Consider the following 19717-nt stretch of genomic DNA (forward strand, 5'->3'; position numbering starts at 1 on the left):
ATGAGTCATTTGATTCTTAAGTCACTCACATATTAGAAATAGAAAATATAATCTTAGTTACATTAATATTAATATTTAATATTTATATTCATATTAAATATAACTTATACGTAAGTCAATTATAATCAAATAACTTATATTCAATATATGCACATAATACATAAATAAATTTAAAAAATAATTGAATTTTTTAATTTTTAAATAGTAATGGTAAACGTGATTGTTATCATGATCCAAACATATAATCAAATTACTTATATACAATATATGCACACAATAATATTTATTATATGATTCTTAATCACTGAAATTTCATTCATTGAAAATTTATTATTTTCAAAATAATTTCAGACAAATTTAATAAATTATGTCAATACCCTCTACTCAAGGAACACCCATAAGTATAAACATCTCTCTTCTATTAAAATAAATGCACTTTCGCTTTTCTCTCTTTATTCACTATGGGCCAATTAAAAAAATTAATTTAGGGTCTAAACTAAATAGAGCCTAACATAAAAGGTATTTTCTCTTAAAATTAAGATCTCTTTCATGCTCTCCCTCTGTCTCATCTTTCTTTTTCTCTCAGTTATAGAGAAATACATAACCATTCTCTCAAAGTCTGAAAAAATAACATAACGATTCTATCAAATATGGCAGCTGAGTCTCCCTCAAAGTTTGATGAGCGAACGATGAAAGGCGAACGTCAGTAGATACGGCGCTGTAGAATTCTCTCGTAGGGTGCTCGGAAATGAATCCGATCTCTCCATGCTGTTTCTCATCATCTTCTTCCCTTTCCCATCTATGCTCAAATAATCTGTCAAGATCTTCTTCACCCCAAATCCACCAAGCGGGAGGTTGCAGTTATCCTTGTATGGCGCTGCTCTCTTCCCCTTTGCAAGGGTGCTGATGAGCGGCGAAGGTGAGAAGCTCCGAGCTGCAAAGGTGGCCTTATACCCGAAAATCTTGTGAATGAGCACACCAACTTTGGACATGGAAATGAGCTGATCCGAATGCTTAAGACAAGTCGTCCACAGACATAAGATCATCTATACGTGCCACAATGTTGAATGCTAGGCTCTCAAGAACTCTTGAATAGCTCTCCAATATAGATTTTCCCACATCCTAGTCAACACCAACTGCATCAACAACAATATCATGCATAAATTCTATAATACATTTGTAACTAACTGATTCACCTTGTTGCATTGGATCTTGCATATGTCTAGTGTGGTTTGAGGCAGGCCAGAGAACCTCAGTTTCAAGCAGATGAGAAGGCTCTCAGCCCTCCCAGCCAGCACCTCACGTCTATCTGCATCACTAACAAAATCCTTAACCATTTAGCATGATGATCTTCAACTGCTGTAAAGGGTTGTGAAATTGGAGGCATATTACGAACCCAGATTTTTTTCACTTCATATTTTCGAATCGAATATTTTCGAATCGAATCATATCGAATACCATTCGAATACTCGAATCGAATATTCGGAAAAACAATTTAAGGAACTATTATACAACGAATCGAATCGAATAACTCGAAAATATCAACGAATCGAATAACAAATCAAATTTAATATTCGAACTCGAATCGAATCACGAATCGAATAATAGTTGCATTTCATGAATACGAATCGAATATGTTGATATTCGCTTCGATTCGATTCGATTACAACCCTACCCCGTACCCAAATCTTGACCTGTATCTTGACTCAAATCGTATAAATGATATTATTTGGTTATACAAATGACATTACATGTAATTGAGAGAGAAATCAATGTTTCTTAATGATTTCTGGATTCATCTCTCTTTTTACTACACATTCAAACTCCTAATATTGTGAAATACAATTCGTTAAACTTCAATATACAGATTAGCCTTCTGTTCTTCACTCAATTATGTAGTTGAGATCGCTTTGATTATTACGAATTGTGTTAGGCATGTTACGAATTAAATTGTAAGGTAGTTTATACGAATTTGATTAATTATATTACACAATCGTATATGATGATTTTTAACAATATTTTATTGATTTTACGAGTCTTTGATTATTTAGGCAGTGGGGTATGGTTGCATGTATTTTATTAACATGTTACGAATTTTATTTACTATGTTACATAAAGGTATGAAAATGAATTGTCTACGCATTTCAGTGGTTATGTTACGAATTTAACATGCAAGAAGGTTACACGAATTCTTACGCATTTCATTAGTTATTATGCAATTTCTGGTCATTTTTTGTGGGAATTTTAATTCGAGTCTCTTTGATTATTGGGCAGTGGGGTATTGTTACATGTATTTTATTAACCATGTTAAGAATTTTATGTATTATGTTTCGCAATGGAATAAAAACAAAATGTGTACGCATTTGGTTGGTTATGTTACAAATTGAAGTTGTAGGAAGTTCACAAGAATTGTTAAGCATTTTTTCTTAGTTAAATTTTGAATTAATAATTAAAGTGGAAAACTATTGGTCAAAATGCTTTGTTCACTAATATTGTTTCATATTAAAGCAAAGAAACCTAAGAGAAGGTACAGGAAATGTGGTCGCATTGTTCGACATGATTCACGTAATTGTGGCAAGGTTGTTGAGGAAGATAGCGAAAATGAGTGATTGGACGACGAGAATTTAATATTGTCATTCTGACTTTCAAATTTTTTAGTTTTGCATGTGATTTGAATTTTATTTGGATTTCTTGACATTCTGAAGTCATAAAATTATTTAGGCATTGCTTATAAATTCAATAGTGGGTTTTTTTTTTTTTTTTACTAGCTCAGCCGATCTTTAGTATTTGTATTCTTCTTATTTATTGTGCTACGATTTATAGTCGTACTCATGGAGTACTTCTAACAAAAAATGGAATAGAATTTTGGATCCTTAAAGTTAACCTACTAATTCATACAAATTTTTTAGAAATTCGTAACACGTGTGTAGTTTGTGCAAAAAAAAAAACGCCATGGTATTATTCAGTCATTGCTTATAAATTCGTACGTCCGTGTGTAGTTTGTGTATAGTATTTTTTCTTTCAACTATGAATTACGATTTTTACGTATTTGTATTGTTCTTAATTATAGTACTTCGATCTATATTACTATACTCATTGAGTTCTCAAAAATTTGATTCCTTACACATAATAATTCATACAAAAATGTTAAAAAAGTCATAACACTTGTGAGATTATTTGTAAGCTGTAAATTGTGCCTTCACAAGAACCAAGATAAGTGGTCAGAGATAAATTATTAAAACTGTAATTTGTGGGCTGACTTTTCGAACACACCCTTCAACCACAATATACTTATTAAATATGTGAATTTTCCACATCCATTTATCTAGAATTCTATTTCTAGTGTTTTACCTAGTACGAATTATAAATTAATATGCACTATCCATAGAATCAAATACCAATAGTTAAACAAAACCACGCTTATTCAGCAGGAAACCAAATCAGTTATGCAACATAATTAACAAAACTTCCAACAAATATCCAGAAACCAAAAATAACAAAATGATCCAAATATGAACCAACTCACCAACAAAGAAAAACAAAGTCTAACTCTGCAAGTAGATATGCGTCATCATTCCAAGATCCATATATTAGTTGAATTCATCATCCTAGAAAAGTAGCATCAATGTCTACAGTGGGGTTGTTGAAGACCTCGTCATAGTACACATTAGCTCCGACCGCAACCGCATCTCTGGCAATAATTTTCTCCCACCCAAGAAGCATTGCACAGTACCTCGCACGTAAGAGATTTAGTTGCTTCTTTAGCTTCGGCGCTAATCCATAACTCCATAAAGATGGAGTCTCACCCATAAAAGCCTCCATGTGTCGCATCATGTATACGCCAGAGTCATTTATGTTCTTTGAATCCCCCCCATTTGATATGTGGTATCAACATTTTTGCTCGTTTCACAATGTTGCTCTTGTGCACATGACCTAAATGTCCCATGTAGTCTCCAAGCATTTGTTTATGTGTAATTAATAAGCATTACAAAAGGACATAAACATTAAACAATATACCACATTGAAAACAAAGTCGCAAAACAAACAAAAGCAATTATTTTCACCACATCGTTGACCGTAGACAAGTATTTTTCATCTCGGTAATGTATTTGGGTCTCATTCCGACTGTCTAAAACATACGCCTTCTCTTTCCTTAGGTCGACAATGGATCCAGCACCAGCAGGTAGTTCGCTCTGAACTACTCCAACAGTAGGCAAATTAGCCGATGATCCACCAATTTCATGAGCTTTCCTTTTAAGAATGTTCGTTGTACAACATTCGAAGAAAAACTATTCAATATAAAAAATTATTAAACAAGTTATAAATTAAAAACATATACAGTTTATTACAAACATATAAACCAACATATTAATCAACAACACATAGACCAAAACAGTCTGCTTAAAATTCTGCTTCATACACACGAAATAGCCAAACAAAAGTCGCAACAATCTACTAGAAAAATGTAAAAACCAATAAATCCCATAAAAATCTTACTGAATTCGTAACAAATTAATAAAAATTCATATTAAATGCCAAAAAGATTCGTAACAAATTCTATACATTACACATGCAGATAAAATTCGTAACATAAACGTCACAATTCATAACTAACAGCCCATATTTCGACTACATCTAGGGTGCATCTAGTGTACAGAATAAATAAAAACCAAGCCACATCAATCCACATAATAAAAAAAACAAATAACCATGGAACACAAGAATTAATTATTATACCTTCATTAGATTGGCAGCCACGAACCCCATGTTCCACAACTTGGTCTCCTTGTTTTTCTTTACCCTTTGACTTCACGTTTGCTGCATTTGTCGAATTAAAGTTAGATCTTGCACGTGCTAGGAACTAACTACGAAAGACAATTCATAAGAAAATTATGCCCTTCTTCACACGCCACATCTCAACACAATTCGTAACATAATCGCAAACAAAATAGAAATAACGACACATCCTTAAAAAAACTTTGTACCCAATCGCAACTAAAATGGAAAAAACTACACATCACAAAAAAATTCGTAACCGAACGCAGCCAAAATGGAAACGACACATCCCCAAAAAAAAATCGTAACCAATCACAACCAAACATTCTGTCCTTCTACACACGACACATCTTAAAACAAAAACCCCAAATTCAGACCCCCAATTCTCAAAAACCTCAAATACGGACCACACACATAGAAAACCCCACAAGTGTTAAAAAAAAGTGGAAGTTTAAGAAATCTGACTGATTCTTCACAGCAATCGACCAAAGTTAAGAGATTTATAGAGAGATTGCATAACCAAATTATATAAAAAAAACCTTCCTATGAATCTTAAATAAATGTAAGCATAAAGAATGCACAGTTACGAACCTCCCGAACCGCCCTTCGTCTTCGCCATGTCGTTGCGTCCACAATGCGCCGTGAATGGATTACCGCCGTCAATGGAAGAGGGAAGGTTTCGTATTTTCGCAGACCTAGTTATAAAGTGAGGGAGAGAATCTCGATAATATCAATGACTTATACTTGCAAATTCATAATGCACTAGAGTAAATGTATTAATTTTTATCTTCTCCTAATTGAAAAGATCCGATCTTCCATTCCCATAAGAGAGAGAGATATTAATTTCCTAATTTCAATCACAAATCATTTCAGATATGAAAAATAAATCTTACCATATCAATCGGCTACATAATCGGAAAAGACAGTCATAAATGAAATGCCAAATTTCTGGTGTGACAATTATACCCTTATTGTATTTATCACTACTGTTGGGAACCTTGTGGAATATCCTAACCCTTGTTTTGATGATACCAAAAATCATAGGACTTATTTGTAATAGACTAGAATCGTTTTGAACTCAAGTGTTAGAGTTCGTTTCTAGTTTAGTTGCGGTGTCGAAGACTGAAGACTGGAGTTACCAACTGAAGTATCAGTTGAAGACTGATTATTTAATGCGCGCAATGGACTGATACTAAAGTCAAGTATCAGTTGAACATTCCTCCTAGGACTGATCTTCCAACGTTCAGAGGAAGCCACGTACGCACAAGTACAGCCGCATTAAATGCAGAGATATCACAATATCTTATCTCTGCAGAGGTCATTCCTATCTGGTGGTTACTTTTCAGAGATGTCACTTCTCCTGTCCATCAAAGAGAGCCGTTTCCACACAGACAAGGAACCTCGAAGATTGAAGCCTCAGCCCAAATTCGAATTGCTCTCCAACAGAAGAAATCTTGAGGACGATTTACGCCAACGGATCTATTCAAGAGTTCTCCTACAAATAGCGCTCGAGGATCACTTCAATCTTCACCGATTCAACGACATAAGCTGAAGCTCTGCCGAAATTGCTACTCAGCCTAAAGCTTAACCGCCTAAAGCTTGAATCGAAGAAGAGAATTCCAAAGCCAAAATCAGTCTCTACTGATTACATACATTCTCTTAGACCCTAGGCATATATCTGTTTACCCAGAAGCCAAAGGTCAAACTTGCTTCAAAGAACTTGTTCTTTGTAAGTATAGTTGGCACTCGTTTAAACCTCTCCTCCATAAGAGTGTTTGAGTGATTCGGAGTTCAGGAAGGAACTCTGAACTCTGAGTGGGAAGTCTGAGCACGAGGTGTGCTTAGCAGGGAAATCCTACGCGAGGTGTGTGGGTGCTGAAGAGAGTTTATCTTCAGTCTACGGTTGTGTACACCAGGCAAGCACACGGGTACGGTTTGCAGTGCACCAGGCAAGCACTTGCGGAGTGGATTGTTGGTCTGATCAACCAGCCGTGGATGTAGGAAAGGGTTTTTCCGAACCACATAAAAGTCTCTGTGTTATTTACAGCTTTCAGTTTTACATTCAATACTTGTGCGATTTCAATTGATAAAACTGAACACTGACTAACAGGAAAGAGAAACCTTAATCCAACTATCTGCTCCACCGAGGCTATTCGAAACTAAGTTTAATTTCCGCTGCGTATGATATCAATCTGACTGAACTATCCTCTGATAGTAAGGAAGAGTGATATCATCTCTATCTTTGCAAACACGACTGAAGCCCTTACGTGGATCAGTTAAGTTCCAGTGACTTAACTGATAACTCTTTACTGAAGAGCTTTCAGTATCAGTCGTCAACCCTGTTGGTCAAAACTAATTTCGGTAAAACAGGTGTCTTGTTTGCATGTAAAGTTTCGCTTTAATCTCTGACTGAGATCCCTCTGATTGAGGTCGGTAGATTGTTGTAAAAATAGCCTATAGGTGTATTCCCCCCCATACACCTATTCGAGACCCCCCGGACCTAACAACTACGAATCACAAGTATAAACATTAAGAATCATCCGTCTTGCAAATACATGATCTGGTCCGTTGATTTAAGAGTAATGGATGGATGGATTTTATCCATAATTTATACACTTAAGAGTGTTTTCATCCTAGGCCACCCCATATATATATATATATATATATATATATATATATATATATATATGGGGTGGGCTAGGATGAAAACACTCTTAAGTGTATAAATTATGGATAAAATCCATCCATCCATTACTCTTATATATATATATATATATATATATATATATATATATATATATATAGGGGAGGGCTATGGTATAAACACTTCTTAACATATAAAATATGCTAAAATGTATGAATTATGTGTAGAACACGACACCAATTTTTCAAGTATTGTTTTGACGGAGAAGTCTTAAGCAGTCAATCTATAAAGTTTTACTCTGCGTTGATTGGTCAAGAGTAAGGATTGAAGATCAAGGACATTAGAACGTAGCAGGTTGTTTATTTGTCCGATTAACATTTTGTGTTGTATCAACATTCTAGGTACAATTAATAAATAGATGTTTTAATTTTAGACAGTCAATCTGTAAAGGTTGATCACCAAGAGATTTTGTATTGTACTGTGTAATATTGTTGATTAGCATAGTGATTTTGGTTATGGGACATTTACGGGTTGTATTTACATAACCCGTGAAAAAATATCATGTAGTATTTTATTTTCGCTGCTTATTAGTTTGAATGTTATCAATATTTCTGCTATCTACATAATATTACTTGTTGTAATTTGAGATACTAAATTCTTTCATGTATCAACTTGCACAATAATCTCCATTCAGAATAGTATTTTATTGTTGGGAAATGGATTGAAATGCGATTAACGAATCAATAGTGAATCCCATCATTTCTACATTTAGTAAGTATTGTTGTTGGGAAATGAATTCAAATGGGATTTAATTAAATAATCAATCAGGAATCCCCATATCTGGATTATGGTGAATGAGTTGGAAAGACAACTTATGCGAGAAGTTTGACTATGGAGATCACAGATTCACAGTCACATTTTTTAATTGTTGTAATCCTGTCACGTTCATTAGTCATGGAAACATGTGACATAATTGAGTTCCAACCCTAATTACACATCACTTTAATTCAACATTAAGCACCGGCGATTAGCACACAAATGACAAGATTAGAATTTAAAGGATAACAATAAACGTGATGCGGATTTTGTCCGGATCTTCCTCACTCAAAATATATTATTAACGATTTGCATAAGAGGTGGTTTTGGGTACATTCGAGTGTACCGTACACTCGAGTTGACCCGTACCTAGGGTTGTAAATGAATCGAATAATTTTGCTCGATTCGAGATTCGATTCGAAATTTCCTGATTCGTATTCGAAATTATTCGATTCGTATTCGATAATAAATATTCGATTCGATTCGATTATTATTCAAATACTTATATGAAATTTTGATATTCGATTCGATATTCGTAGATATTCGATTCGATATATATATATATATATATATATAATTTTAATTAAATTTTTTTAATGTTTAATTCTGACCCTTATTGTGTATATATACTATATATATAGAATATCAATATTTAAATTATTATTTTTGTAATATCTCATTTTTTAACCCTCTCTTTAAAAAAAATACTAGTAAAAAAAGAGTGTAACCCTAAATCTAATTAGCAGCCTGCCGCGTCGCTGCCCTAAAGAGTGTAGCCTCTTCTTCCCCATTTCAAAATTGCAATTGAGGGTTTGAAAAAATTGCTGCGCCGCCTCTTCTTCCCCACGCAAGTCGCCGCGCCGCCCTGTCGATCGTCGCCTCCATCGCTCTCTGCCCCACCCCCGCCGAAGATCTGCGCCTGCACTGCGTCGCCGAGCCGCGTTGCTCGTCGCGCCTGCATCTGCACCGCGCCGTGTCGCCGCCTGCATCTGCATCGCCGCCTACTCCAGAGATTGCACCGCGTCGCAGGTCTGCTCGCCGCCCTGCTCCAGAGCTTGCACAGTGTCGCCACACCGCCTGTACCGCGTCGCCGCGCCCCCACCGAAGATCTGCGCCAGCACCGCGTCGCCGCGCCGCTTGTCGCGCCTGCATCTGCACCGCGCCGTGTCGCCGCCTGCATCAAATTGGGTTTGATTTTTGTTTTCCAATTTCGATTTTATGTTAATGTTTGTATCCAAAAATTGTGTGAACTTTGCCGTTCCATTTTTCTACTGTTGCTTTTGCTGAAGGAAGCTGCAGATTTTAGTTTAATGGTGATCCATGGAAGTTTTGTGAAATTGGAGGCATATTACGAACCCAGATTTTTTTCACTTCATATTTTCGAATCGAATATTTTTGAATCGAATCATATCGAATACCATTCGAATACTCGAATCGAATATTCGGAAAAAACAATTTAAGGAACTATTATACAACGAATCAAATCGAATAACTCGAAAATATCAACGAATCGAATAACAAATCAAATTTAATATTCGAACTCGAATCGAATCACGAATCGAATAATAGTTGCATTTCATGAATACGAATCGAATATGTTGATATTCGCTTCGATTCGATTCGATTACAACCCTACCCCGTACCCAAATCTTGACCTGTATCTTGACTCAAATCGTATAAATGATATTATTTGGTTACCCAAATCTTACTATTTTTGTATAAACGATCACATATGTCCAGTAAATGTAAAATATTTAGTAAATATATGTATTACAAATTTAACAACTGCGTTGGGCTGAGTAGAGTAGGATTCGCGGGGCAAAGCGTATTTAAGAGACAAAGGGAGAGTCATGTGTACGAGGTTGGGATGAGTAGAGTTGGATTCACGGTGGTCAAGGGTATTTTGGACCGAAATTATAAAAAATGGCCATAATTTGTTTTTTCAGATGGGTGGCCGAAAATTGAGTTTCATTGCTCAATATGGCTATATGAGTGTATATTCTCTAATAATAGTATAGAAGAGGCAAAAACATCTAAACATTCTAAATTATAATTGTTTAAACAAAATAACTCATAATATTAATATTATATGCAATCAAATTAGTTCATTAAAAGTAATTTGTCATTCGCATACACGAACATAAAAGATTAAATTTTCACATTTAAAATTTTGAGGACATTATAGAGTATAACAACTCTCAATCAAGACAAGTGATTTACTACATTTGTTATCAACTTTATAAATTTTCAGCAGAAAAATAAGAATTAAGATGTGAGCAGGATTAAAAAATTTAAAAATACAATTAAATTCGTTATTACAATTTGAACTTACGAAGATAATCAATTTTTTTATGAAGCGTGAAAGCAAGAATGTGAAAATGTTATTCAAAATAATTTCATTTTCATTGAATTATTAAAAAAAATCATTTACTTTCTTAAGAAAATCTTAAACCTTTATATTATCTTATGTCATTTTCCTCATTCAAGTTATTTCATTAAAAAAATTAATTCATTTTTTTTAATTAAATTAATTCATTTTAGTTTTTAATTTATCTAGAAAAAATTATAAATACACACAAAAAAAGAGTATAATTTTTGGTGTGCTCAAAACAATCATCTAACTTCTTCTCATCTCTATTGTCCTCGTCCACGTTGAATAAAATATATCTATTTATCTCAATTAAATAGACTTATTTTCTTAATGAGTAAAAATTATTCATTAAAAGTTTAAGAAGATCTTTTTTGCTAATATACATAAAAAAAAAAGTTTTAGAAAATCTTTTTTGCTTAGTAGCAACCTTAAATAAAAAATATATGAATATTTTGGTGGTTATTTTAACAAGCTAATAATGATCGTTGATAAAAATATGTTGTTAATTGAGATATTGGTCATTGATTTGACACACATACAACTATAAAAGTAATCTTTATTTGAACAATTATAGTATTAGTGAGATGTATCTTATGTATAAGTTAGAAAATTATTAATGTTATCTTTTAAGTTATGAAAATATTACAAATTTTGTTATAGCTGTATGATATAAAAAGACATTCAACTTCAAAATTATAAATTACTTATACTTTTTAATAAGAGTAAAATTTTGAAGTAGCCAAAATGAAGCATAAAACACAATTTATGGCCACACATTGAAAAAACACAAATTTTGGCCATTTTTATTGATTTGGACGCTTTTGCCCTTAATGAGGCGGACTGGGTAGGATCAGACATGTCACACCCCAATTCTTGAAGGAATAAACTATAACTGGGGTACGACTAAAATCATATAAATGAACAAGGGAAGAACCTTGTGAAATTCAGATAATAGAATAAAAATGTTGGGCAATGCCCTTTGAATGAAGAAAGATAGAAATCAAGTAATACTAATCAATCAACAACATTCAAAGCCTTAGGATCACAAGTTCGGTTTCATGCTTCCGATAACCAACATTCACTGATTGAAATACTTTGAGAGTCAATAGTTTAGGCTCAACAAAAGATATTGTTTAGAATCGCAACATGATAGGTCTTAAGTTAAGAAACAAAAGACAGATACTGGCTAGTTCTGCAGCGGAAATCAAAATAAGGAGTTGAACTCTAGCCTCAGCTCTGCCCCGTCATCACCCGCCATTAACCTGAAAACATTTGAAAGTAATTTTGGGCTAAGTACTAATGTACTTAGTGGGCTGCAACTTTTAAAGCATTTCATAATCTGAAGAACAGTTTATCCAATCTTACTGACATGACATAGAAGGTTTTAAAGAGAAATAACTTCTATGCATGTTAAAACATTTTCATATATATATATACTTAATTATTTTGCGCGCGTTTGCACACTCCATTCTGTTACTCGCTATGATCCCGGACCTCTAGCCACCGACGGATCTCTGTCTCCCGCTGACTTGAACTGAGGGCGTAACCCAGTCAAGTAAAATAAACCTCGGAAATTAATCCAGACAGGTCTATCATAACTATGCTCCGGAACACATCCAGTCGAGCACCCTTATAACGCCTCTGGTTAGTGCCCGATGGAGATCAACCCACCGAGTCATCTAACAAGTGTACACAATTCTCAAACAACGTGTTAGGTCATAAGAGAACCTCAATTGATTAACTGTACGAGCATTAAACATGGTAGAGTGCACAAAAATATTTTATTGGATAAACAGTTTATATTACACGAATATTTAGGCTCAATAGCTAAATCATACATTTGAAAAATAAGCCCACCTGTCTAGGCAAAGCCTGTCGTTTAACCTTATCTCTGAATCGGAATAGCAGTGCTAATCCTCCTGATGCTCAAAGCCTACAAGAAATCTATTCTTAATAGGTCTCCTTGAATTCTAATCTTAAGTCATGGTGAAGTGCTTAATATTCTATGATTCACTTAGCCGGGTTTTCAAAATTTAATGAATAAATAATTGAAAACATTTCTCTTGAGTTAAGAACACCAACAATATTCTTACTCATCTTTCTTTAATAATTGGAATTATAAATAAAACCAATTAAATCATAAATACTCTTTTTGCAAAATATAATGCAATTTCATGTCATGCTTAGCATATAATAAGTAATTACTTAAAATATGCTTATAATAATAATTTAATATTATTATAAAAATTTACTCTTTGAAAATAATTAATTAAACTTAATAAGTCTAATTAATTATAATAGTGTAGCTCCTTTAAATAAAATATGCACAAATCCAATTAAATAAATACTTGGGCAGCCCATGATTTAAAATAATCAAAGGCCCAACTTAATAAAAGAAAATCGGCCCAAAATTAAGAAATAACTCAGCCCATTTAATTAAAAATCTCGGCCCAAGTACTCATAAAATCGTCCCATAACTAAATTAAATAAACTGAGCCCATTTAATTAAAAATCTCGGCCCAAGTACTCATAAAATCGTCCCATAACTAAATTAAATAAACTGAGCCCATTACTGACTTGGCCCAAAGACTCAAGCCCAACTGAAAAAAATAAATAAAAAAATGAAAAAAAACGGCCCAACTCGGCCCAAATTCTAACAAAATTTTCAGCCCAACACTAATTAAAAACCCGGCCCAAATTTAAAGCCCAACCCCTAACCCAAACCTAAAGCCCAACACCCCCACCACCCTTTTTCTTCCTCCCCAGCCGCACACACACACACATACTATCACATCTCACTCTCTTCTCCCTCGCTCGGCTCCCTCTTCTTCGGCTGGTAACAGCCGCCCACCGTGGAGCTCGCCGGAGGAGCAGCAGCGACGAGCTGCCGCCACCAGCTCTCTCCTCTCAAACTCCGATCCTCCCTCTGGAACTCCGGCGATAGCAGCGAGAAGCCACTACCGCCGCCGACTTCGACTCTCTCTGGATCGACGGGCAGCAGGAGCATCAAGCCACCGCCGCCGTCGTCCTCTCCTTCCCCAGCCGACAGCGTGGCCGCCCTCGCTGCCCCGAGACAGAGAGCAGCGGTTGGTCGGACCGCCTGCCACCATCCCAGAGCCGGCGCTGCTGTTGCTGTACATCTTCTCCATCGCCGGCTGCCATCCCAGCCTCTCTCCGCCGCCGCGGCTCGGCCACCAACGAAGGACCACCCACCTCATCTCCCTCTGTACCCCCCTGTTCTCTCTCCTCCTTGGCAACGACGGAACGCCGCTGCCTCCCTCGGTCTCTCTCTCTCGACCTTCCGGCGACTGCAGCAGCGGTAAGCCGCCTCGCCGTTCTCCCTCACTGAACTCCGGCTGCCACGACCAGCAGCTGGTCGCCGCCGCCCACCCCAAGACTCACGCACACAAGCAGCAACAACAACCAACCGATTCGACGCCTCAAACTCGAAAGCAAGCTAAATCAAGATCAAGACTCCTCTTTTCTTTCTTTCGTTTATTAACAGACTTGAAAAACTATTTAGTACTTGCTTATGCACATACATGAATGTATATATATATATAAATATATGCATATATCTGTGAGATGATGAATATGGATTTGTTTCTCTGCTTTAGGCTCAATTAGCACAGGAAGTAAACTAATTGAGTTAGAATTATAACCTTTTGATGAGGTTTCGGCTGGTGTTTGTTGTTGTATTTGTTGTTGTTTACTAAACTTCTGTGAATGGAGTTCTGTGAATGGAGTTGTACAAGAATTTCAGATGTTGCTTTATTCAAAATTTGCAAGAGAGACAAGGAAAAAATGAAAGAATTTCAAAGTTCCAAACTTACATGGGCAGTGGCGTTTTTTTTTTAGAGAGAGAGCTTGGGAGTTGCTGAAGGTTGTAAGAATTAAATTATGAAATTATGATTGCAGTTCTTACCTCTGCACTTGTTCCTTGGTATGTAGGAGAAATGGTGAGTGGAAGGGAATGAGTATTATGGCTAAAGTTTATTTTGGTGGGGGGCAAAGTATGGTGCGAAGTGTGAGTGGGGAGAGTGGAAAGTGTGAGTGGGGAGAGTGGGTGGAAATGGTGGGTAGGTGTAGATAAAAAAATATCTTCCGGGTTGTATTATGAAAACTGTAATAATCGCTCAGTATTCGCTAAATAAATATCTCGTAAAAAAATAAATATCTCGTGAAAAATACTTGAATGCTAAATTAAATAAATATGGAATGCATATAAATTTAATAACTAAATTTACAAATATTTTTGTAAATCATTTTTGTTGGAATTAAAAATAAATTCATTTTCTTTTATCCGGCGTGAATCAACTTAATATCTAAGTTAAAAAAAATTATTCTAAATTTAACTCGGAGAAACGGGGTATTACATCCCTCCCTCCTTAAAAAAATTTCGTCCCCGAAATTACATACCTTGATAATCTAACTGGGGATACTTGACTTTCATTGAATCTTCAAGTTCCCATGTGGCCTCTTCCATCCCGTGATGGTTCCACTTCACTTTAACAAGAACGATGTTCTTGTTACGTAAAACTTGAACCTTGCGATCAAGTATCTGGACTGGTTTCTCTTCATAACTTAAGTCATGAGCTAGGACCACTTCATCATGCTTAATCACGTGTTTTGGATCAAACACATACTTTCTTAACTGAGAGACATGAAACACATTGTGCACGTCTCCAATACTGGGTGGCAATGCCAACCTATAGGCTACAGGGCCTATCTTATCTAGGATTTCAAAAGGTCCTATAAAACGGGGTCGTAACTTGCCCCTCTTTCCGAAACGTATAACTCCCTTTGAGGGAGAAACTTTGAGGAAAACTCGATCCCCAACATTGAATTCTAACTCCGATCGGCGTTTATCGGCGTAAGACTTTTGTCTATCTTGAGCTTCTTTGATTCTTTGCTTGATGTGGTCGACCTTCTCAACCATCTGTTGGACCAGTTCAGGACCTAATAACTTTCTCTCGCCCACTTCATCCCAGTAAAGTGGCGATCGACATTTTCGGCCATACAAAGCCTCATATGGAGCCATTCCAATTGTTGCTTGATAACTGTTGTTATAAGCAAATTCTACAAGAGGTAACAAATCCTCCCAACTTCCACCTTTGTCTGCGACAATCGTTCGCAGCATATCTTCTAGAATCTGAATCGTTCTTTCTGACTGCCCGTCAGTCTGAGGGTGGTATGCTGTGCTGAAATTCAGCTGAGTGCCCATTGCTTCTTGTAAACTTTCCCAGAAACGCGATGTGAATCTGGTGTCACGATCTGATGTGATAGATACAGGTACACCGTGGAGGCGTACTATCTCTTTGACATATAACTTTGCAAGTTTCTCCAATCCAAAAGTCATTTGAATTGGCAGAAAGTGCGCTGACTTTGATAATCGGTCCACTATGACCCAAATAGCAGTGTTTCCACGTGCCGACCTCGGTAGGCTCACTACGAAGTCCATGTTAATGTGCTCCCACTTCCACTCAGGGATAGGTAGTGGTTGCAGCATTCCATACGGCCTCTGATGCACGGCCTTCACTTGTTGACAAGCGAGACATCGCTCTACAAACAACGCTACATCTCTTTTCATTCCTTTCCACCAGAAAATTTTCTTCAAATCCTGATACATCTTTGTGCTGCCTGGATGTGCAGTGTAAGGAGTATCATGAGCCTCGCTCATAATCTCGTTCTTTAATTCTTCTTTGTGTGGCACACACAATCTTTCACCAACCAATAGTGCATTATCCTTTGCTTCAGTGAATCCTTTCGTTTCATTCGTTCTTGCAGCTAGACGCATCTTCTCCAAGAACCAATCTTCTTTTTGTGCTTGCACAATTCTTTCTCTCAAATCAGGTTTAGCTATCAATGCAGCAACACAACCCGATACTGTGTCTGGAGGATGAACAATTTCCAAACTGAGTGAGGCGAAGTCACGAATCAGTTCCTTCTGCTGGGTGATGAAATACCCTAGCTTAGCCTTCGTCTTTCGACTCAGGGCGTCAGCTACTACATTCGCTTTTCCTGGATGATAACTGATGGTGCAATCATAATCCTTTACTAATTCGAGCCATCTTCGTTGTCTCATGTTTAAATCCTTTTGCTCGAAGAAGTATTTCAAACTCTTATGATCTGTAAAGATCTCACACTTAACTCCGTAGAGATAGTGTCTCCAAATCTTCAGCGCGTGCACGACGGCTGCTAGTTCTAAATCATGAGTCGGGTACTTCAGCTCATGGGGCTTCAATTGACGAGACGCGTATGCTATCACTTTCTGATTTTGCATCAACACGCAACCCAATCCTAGTTTCGAGGCATCAGTATACACCACGAATTCTTCATTCTCTTCTGGTATTGCTAACACTGGTGCAGTAGTCAGCCTAGTCTTAAGCTCCTTAAAACTTTGTTCGCACGCTTCAGACCAAACGTATTTAGTCCCCTTCTTCAAAAGCTGAGTCATTGGCCTAGCCAATTTCGAGAATCCTTCGATGAATCTTCTGTAGTAACCTGCTAGACCGAGGAAACTCCTGATCTCATTGACATTTGATGGTGCCTTCCATTCCTTGACTGCTTCGACCTTGGCGGGGTCTACTTTGATTCCTTCAGTCGACACGATGTGACCGAGAAACATTACTTCTCTCAACCAAAACTCGCATTTGCTGAATTTAGCAAACAATTTCTCATTACGCAGGGTTTCGAGTACGATGCGCAAGTGCTCCTCGTGTTGTTCTTCAGTCTTAGAGTAGATGAGAATGTCGTCAATAAACACTAAGACAAAACTATCGAGATATTGATGGAACACTCGGTTCATCAAATCCATGAAAACGGCTGGGGCATTCGTTAATCCAAAGGGCATCACTGTGAACTCGTAATGTCCGTAACGCGTTCGAAATGCTGTCTTTGGAATGTCTTCTCTTTTCATCTTGAGTTGATGGTAACCAGATCTTAGATCAATCTTGGAAAACACACCGGCTCCTTTCAACTGATCAAACAAGTCGTCTATCCTTGGAAGAGGATATCTATTCTTTATCGTGAGCTTGTTTAATTCTCTATAATCGATACACATCCTTAGTGAACCATCTTTCTTCTTGACGAATAAGACTGGTGCTCCCCACGGTGACACGCTAGGCTGTATGAAACCTAGATCCAACAGTTCTTGTAGTTGCACTTTCAATTCTTGTAACTCTGGCGGGGCCATTCTGTATGGTGCCTTTGACACTGGTGCTGCCCCGGGTTCTAGATCAATCGTGAATTCTAGTTGTCTGTTCGGTGGCATACCGGGCAATTCTTCGGGAAAAACATCTTTGAATTCTCGCACCACTGGAACTTCTTCGATCGTTTTCTTTACTTCATGTTCTCCTGTCAAACTGACCAGAAAAGCCTGACATTCTCCCGTTCTCATTATCTTTGTGGCCTTCATCGCCGAAATCACTGGTACTCTTCCTCCCATTCTTATGCCATGAAAACTTGCCTTCTCCTTTCCAGCGGATTGGAAAGAGATCTTTCTCTCGCTACACAGTATCGTGGCACCGACTTGAGTAAGCCAGTCCATCCCTAGGATTATGTCAAACTCTATCATAGTGATGACATACAAATCTGCCTTAAATGTTTCAGCACCTATGTTCAGCTCTAAGTTCGAGATAATGTCCTTAGCAGTCAATATTCCATTACCAGGGGTGTTAACTTCTAAAGTTATCTCAGCCAATTGTGGAGCCAGTTCTAATCTCTTACAAGCAGCATGTGAAATGAAAGAGTGGGACGCTCCAGTATCAAACAAAGCTATAATCGGCACGTCGAAAGCATTAATCATACCTGCCAAGTTTCCTTGGTTTCCTGCTGCTTGATTTTGGTTAAGGGCATAGGCCCTAGCATTCTGTGGCTGTCCCCGTTGTCCTCCAGGGCCCTGATTTTGTCGCTGTTGATTTTTGGGGTTTTGCTGTTGAGGTGCTCCTCCGTTCTTCTTCGGACATACTGAAGCATAGTGCCCAGTTTCCCCACATCTATAGCATATATTCATTCCTTTCAGGCATTCCCCTGAATGAGGTCGCTGACACTTTGGGCAGAGTGGTCGTCCCATTGCTTGCGGCTGTTGATTCTGACGTTGATTCTGATTTTGGTTAGCAGCCCACGGCTTCTTTCCATTTCCATTCCCGGGGTTTCCTCCAGTTCCCTCGTTCCACTTTCTTTTTCCTTTACCACCATCTTGAGGTGGTACGAATCCAGACTGTCCCGGAGCTTTCCCTTTTTCCTTTGGTAGCAATGACTCAATGGTGAGAGCCCTGCTCAAAGTTTGTGCGTAGGTGAGACCTCCCTGGCTTGCTAGGGAGATTGATATCTCATGGCGCAGTCCATTCCTAAATTTTTCTGCACGTTTCTCATCAGTGTCCACCAGCGTCGGAGCATATCTTGATAGCTGATTGAAGGCTCTATCGTACTCAGTAACTGTCCCAGCCCTCTGCTTCAGATTCCAGAACTCATTCTGCTTCTTTTGTCTATAGCATCCCGGTATGTACTTCTCGTATAATTCAGTCTTGAAATCTTCCCAAGTGAAATTTTCCCACTGTTCCTCAGTCATTGTGCGCCTCACAGATTCCCACCAGAAGTCGGCTTCATCCACCAGTTGGTAGGTTGCACAAGTTACTTTGTCTTCGTCCTCGCAACGGATGTAGTTAAAGATACGCTCTATGGCCCTAATCCACTTTTCGGCGTCTGTTGGATCGCCCAGCCCGTCAAATGTTGGAGGTTTTTCCTTGCGAAACTTCTCTTCAGCAGTACGATTTGGTGCTACTTGTTGGATTGGCTCTTCAGGGATGAATCCCCTGCCGCGTCCACGACCACGACCACGTCCTCGTCCCCTACCGCGTCTTCTTGGTGCGTCTTCCATTCTGATTTACGAACGAAAATAACACAAAAGTGAGACTTATTCTGCATGCATGCATACATATATACATACATAGATATACTTAAGGTATATTACTTCTATAGTGTAACCCTATGTAAGGCTAACTCTATGGGGAAACTGATCTATCTGGGTGGAATACTCAAGTGAATCCTTAATCTTATCTCATTGCTTCTACGTTATAACATATCTATGTTAAACGTTTCTATCTTAC

General features: G+C 37.4%; 1 protein-coding gene and 1 long non-coding RNA gene across 2 annotated transcripts; both read right to left on the reverse strand.

Moving 5' to 3' along the window:
- Positions 1-416: 416 nt before the first annotated feature.
- Positions 417-1359, reverse strand: LOC130988708 (rop guanine nucleotide exchange factor 7-like). Its single transcript, XM_057912631.1, has 2 exons — positions 1197-1359; positions 417-1122 (listed from the first exon to the last, which is right to left on the reverse strand). The coding sequence occupies exons 1-2, from the start codon at positions 1335-1337 to the stop codon at positions 1015-1017; spliced, it is 249 nt and encodes an 82-aa protein (XP_057768614.1). The 5' UTR covers positions 1338-1359; the 3' UTR covers positions 417-1014.
- A 2045-nt stretch (positions 1360-3404) lies between these two features.
- On the reverse strand, positions 3405-4777 carry LOC130988709 (uncharacterized). Its single transcript, XR_009090177.1, has 2 exons — positions 4738-4777; positions 3405-4251 (listed from the first exon to the last, which is right to left on the reverse strand). It is a non-coding gene; the product is annotated as an uncharacterized LOC130988709 (long non-coding RNA).
- Between the last annotated feature and the right edge of the window lie 14940 nt (positions 4778-19717).

This window comes from Salvia miltiorrhiza, chromosome 6, assembly GCF_028751815.1.
Source record: "Salvia miltiorrhiza cultivar Shanhuang (shh) chromosome 6, IMPLAD_Smil_shh, whole genome shotgun sequence".
NCBI classification, from domain to species: domain Eukaryota; kingdom Viridiplantae; phylum Streptophyta; class Magnoliopsida; order Lamiales; family Lamiaceae; genus Salvia; species Salvia miltiorrhiza.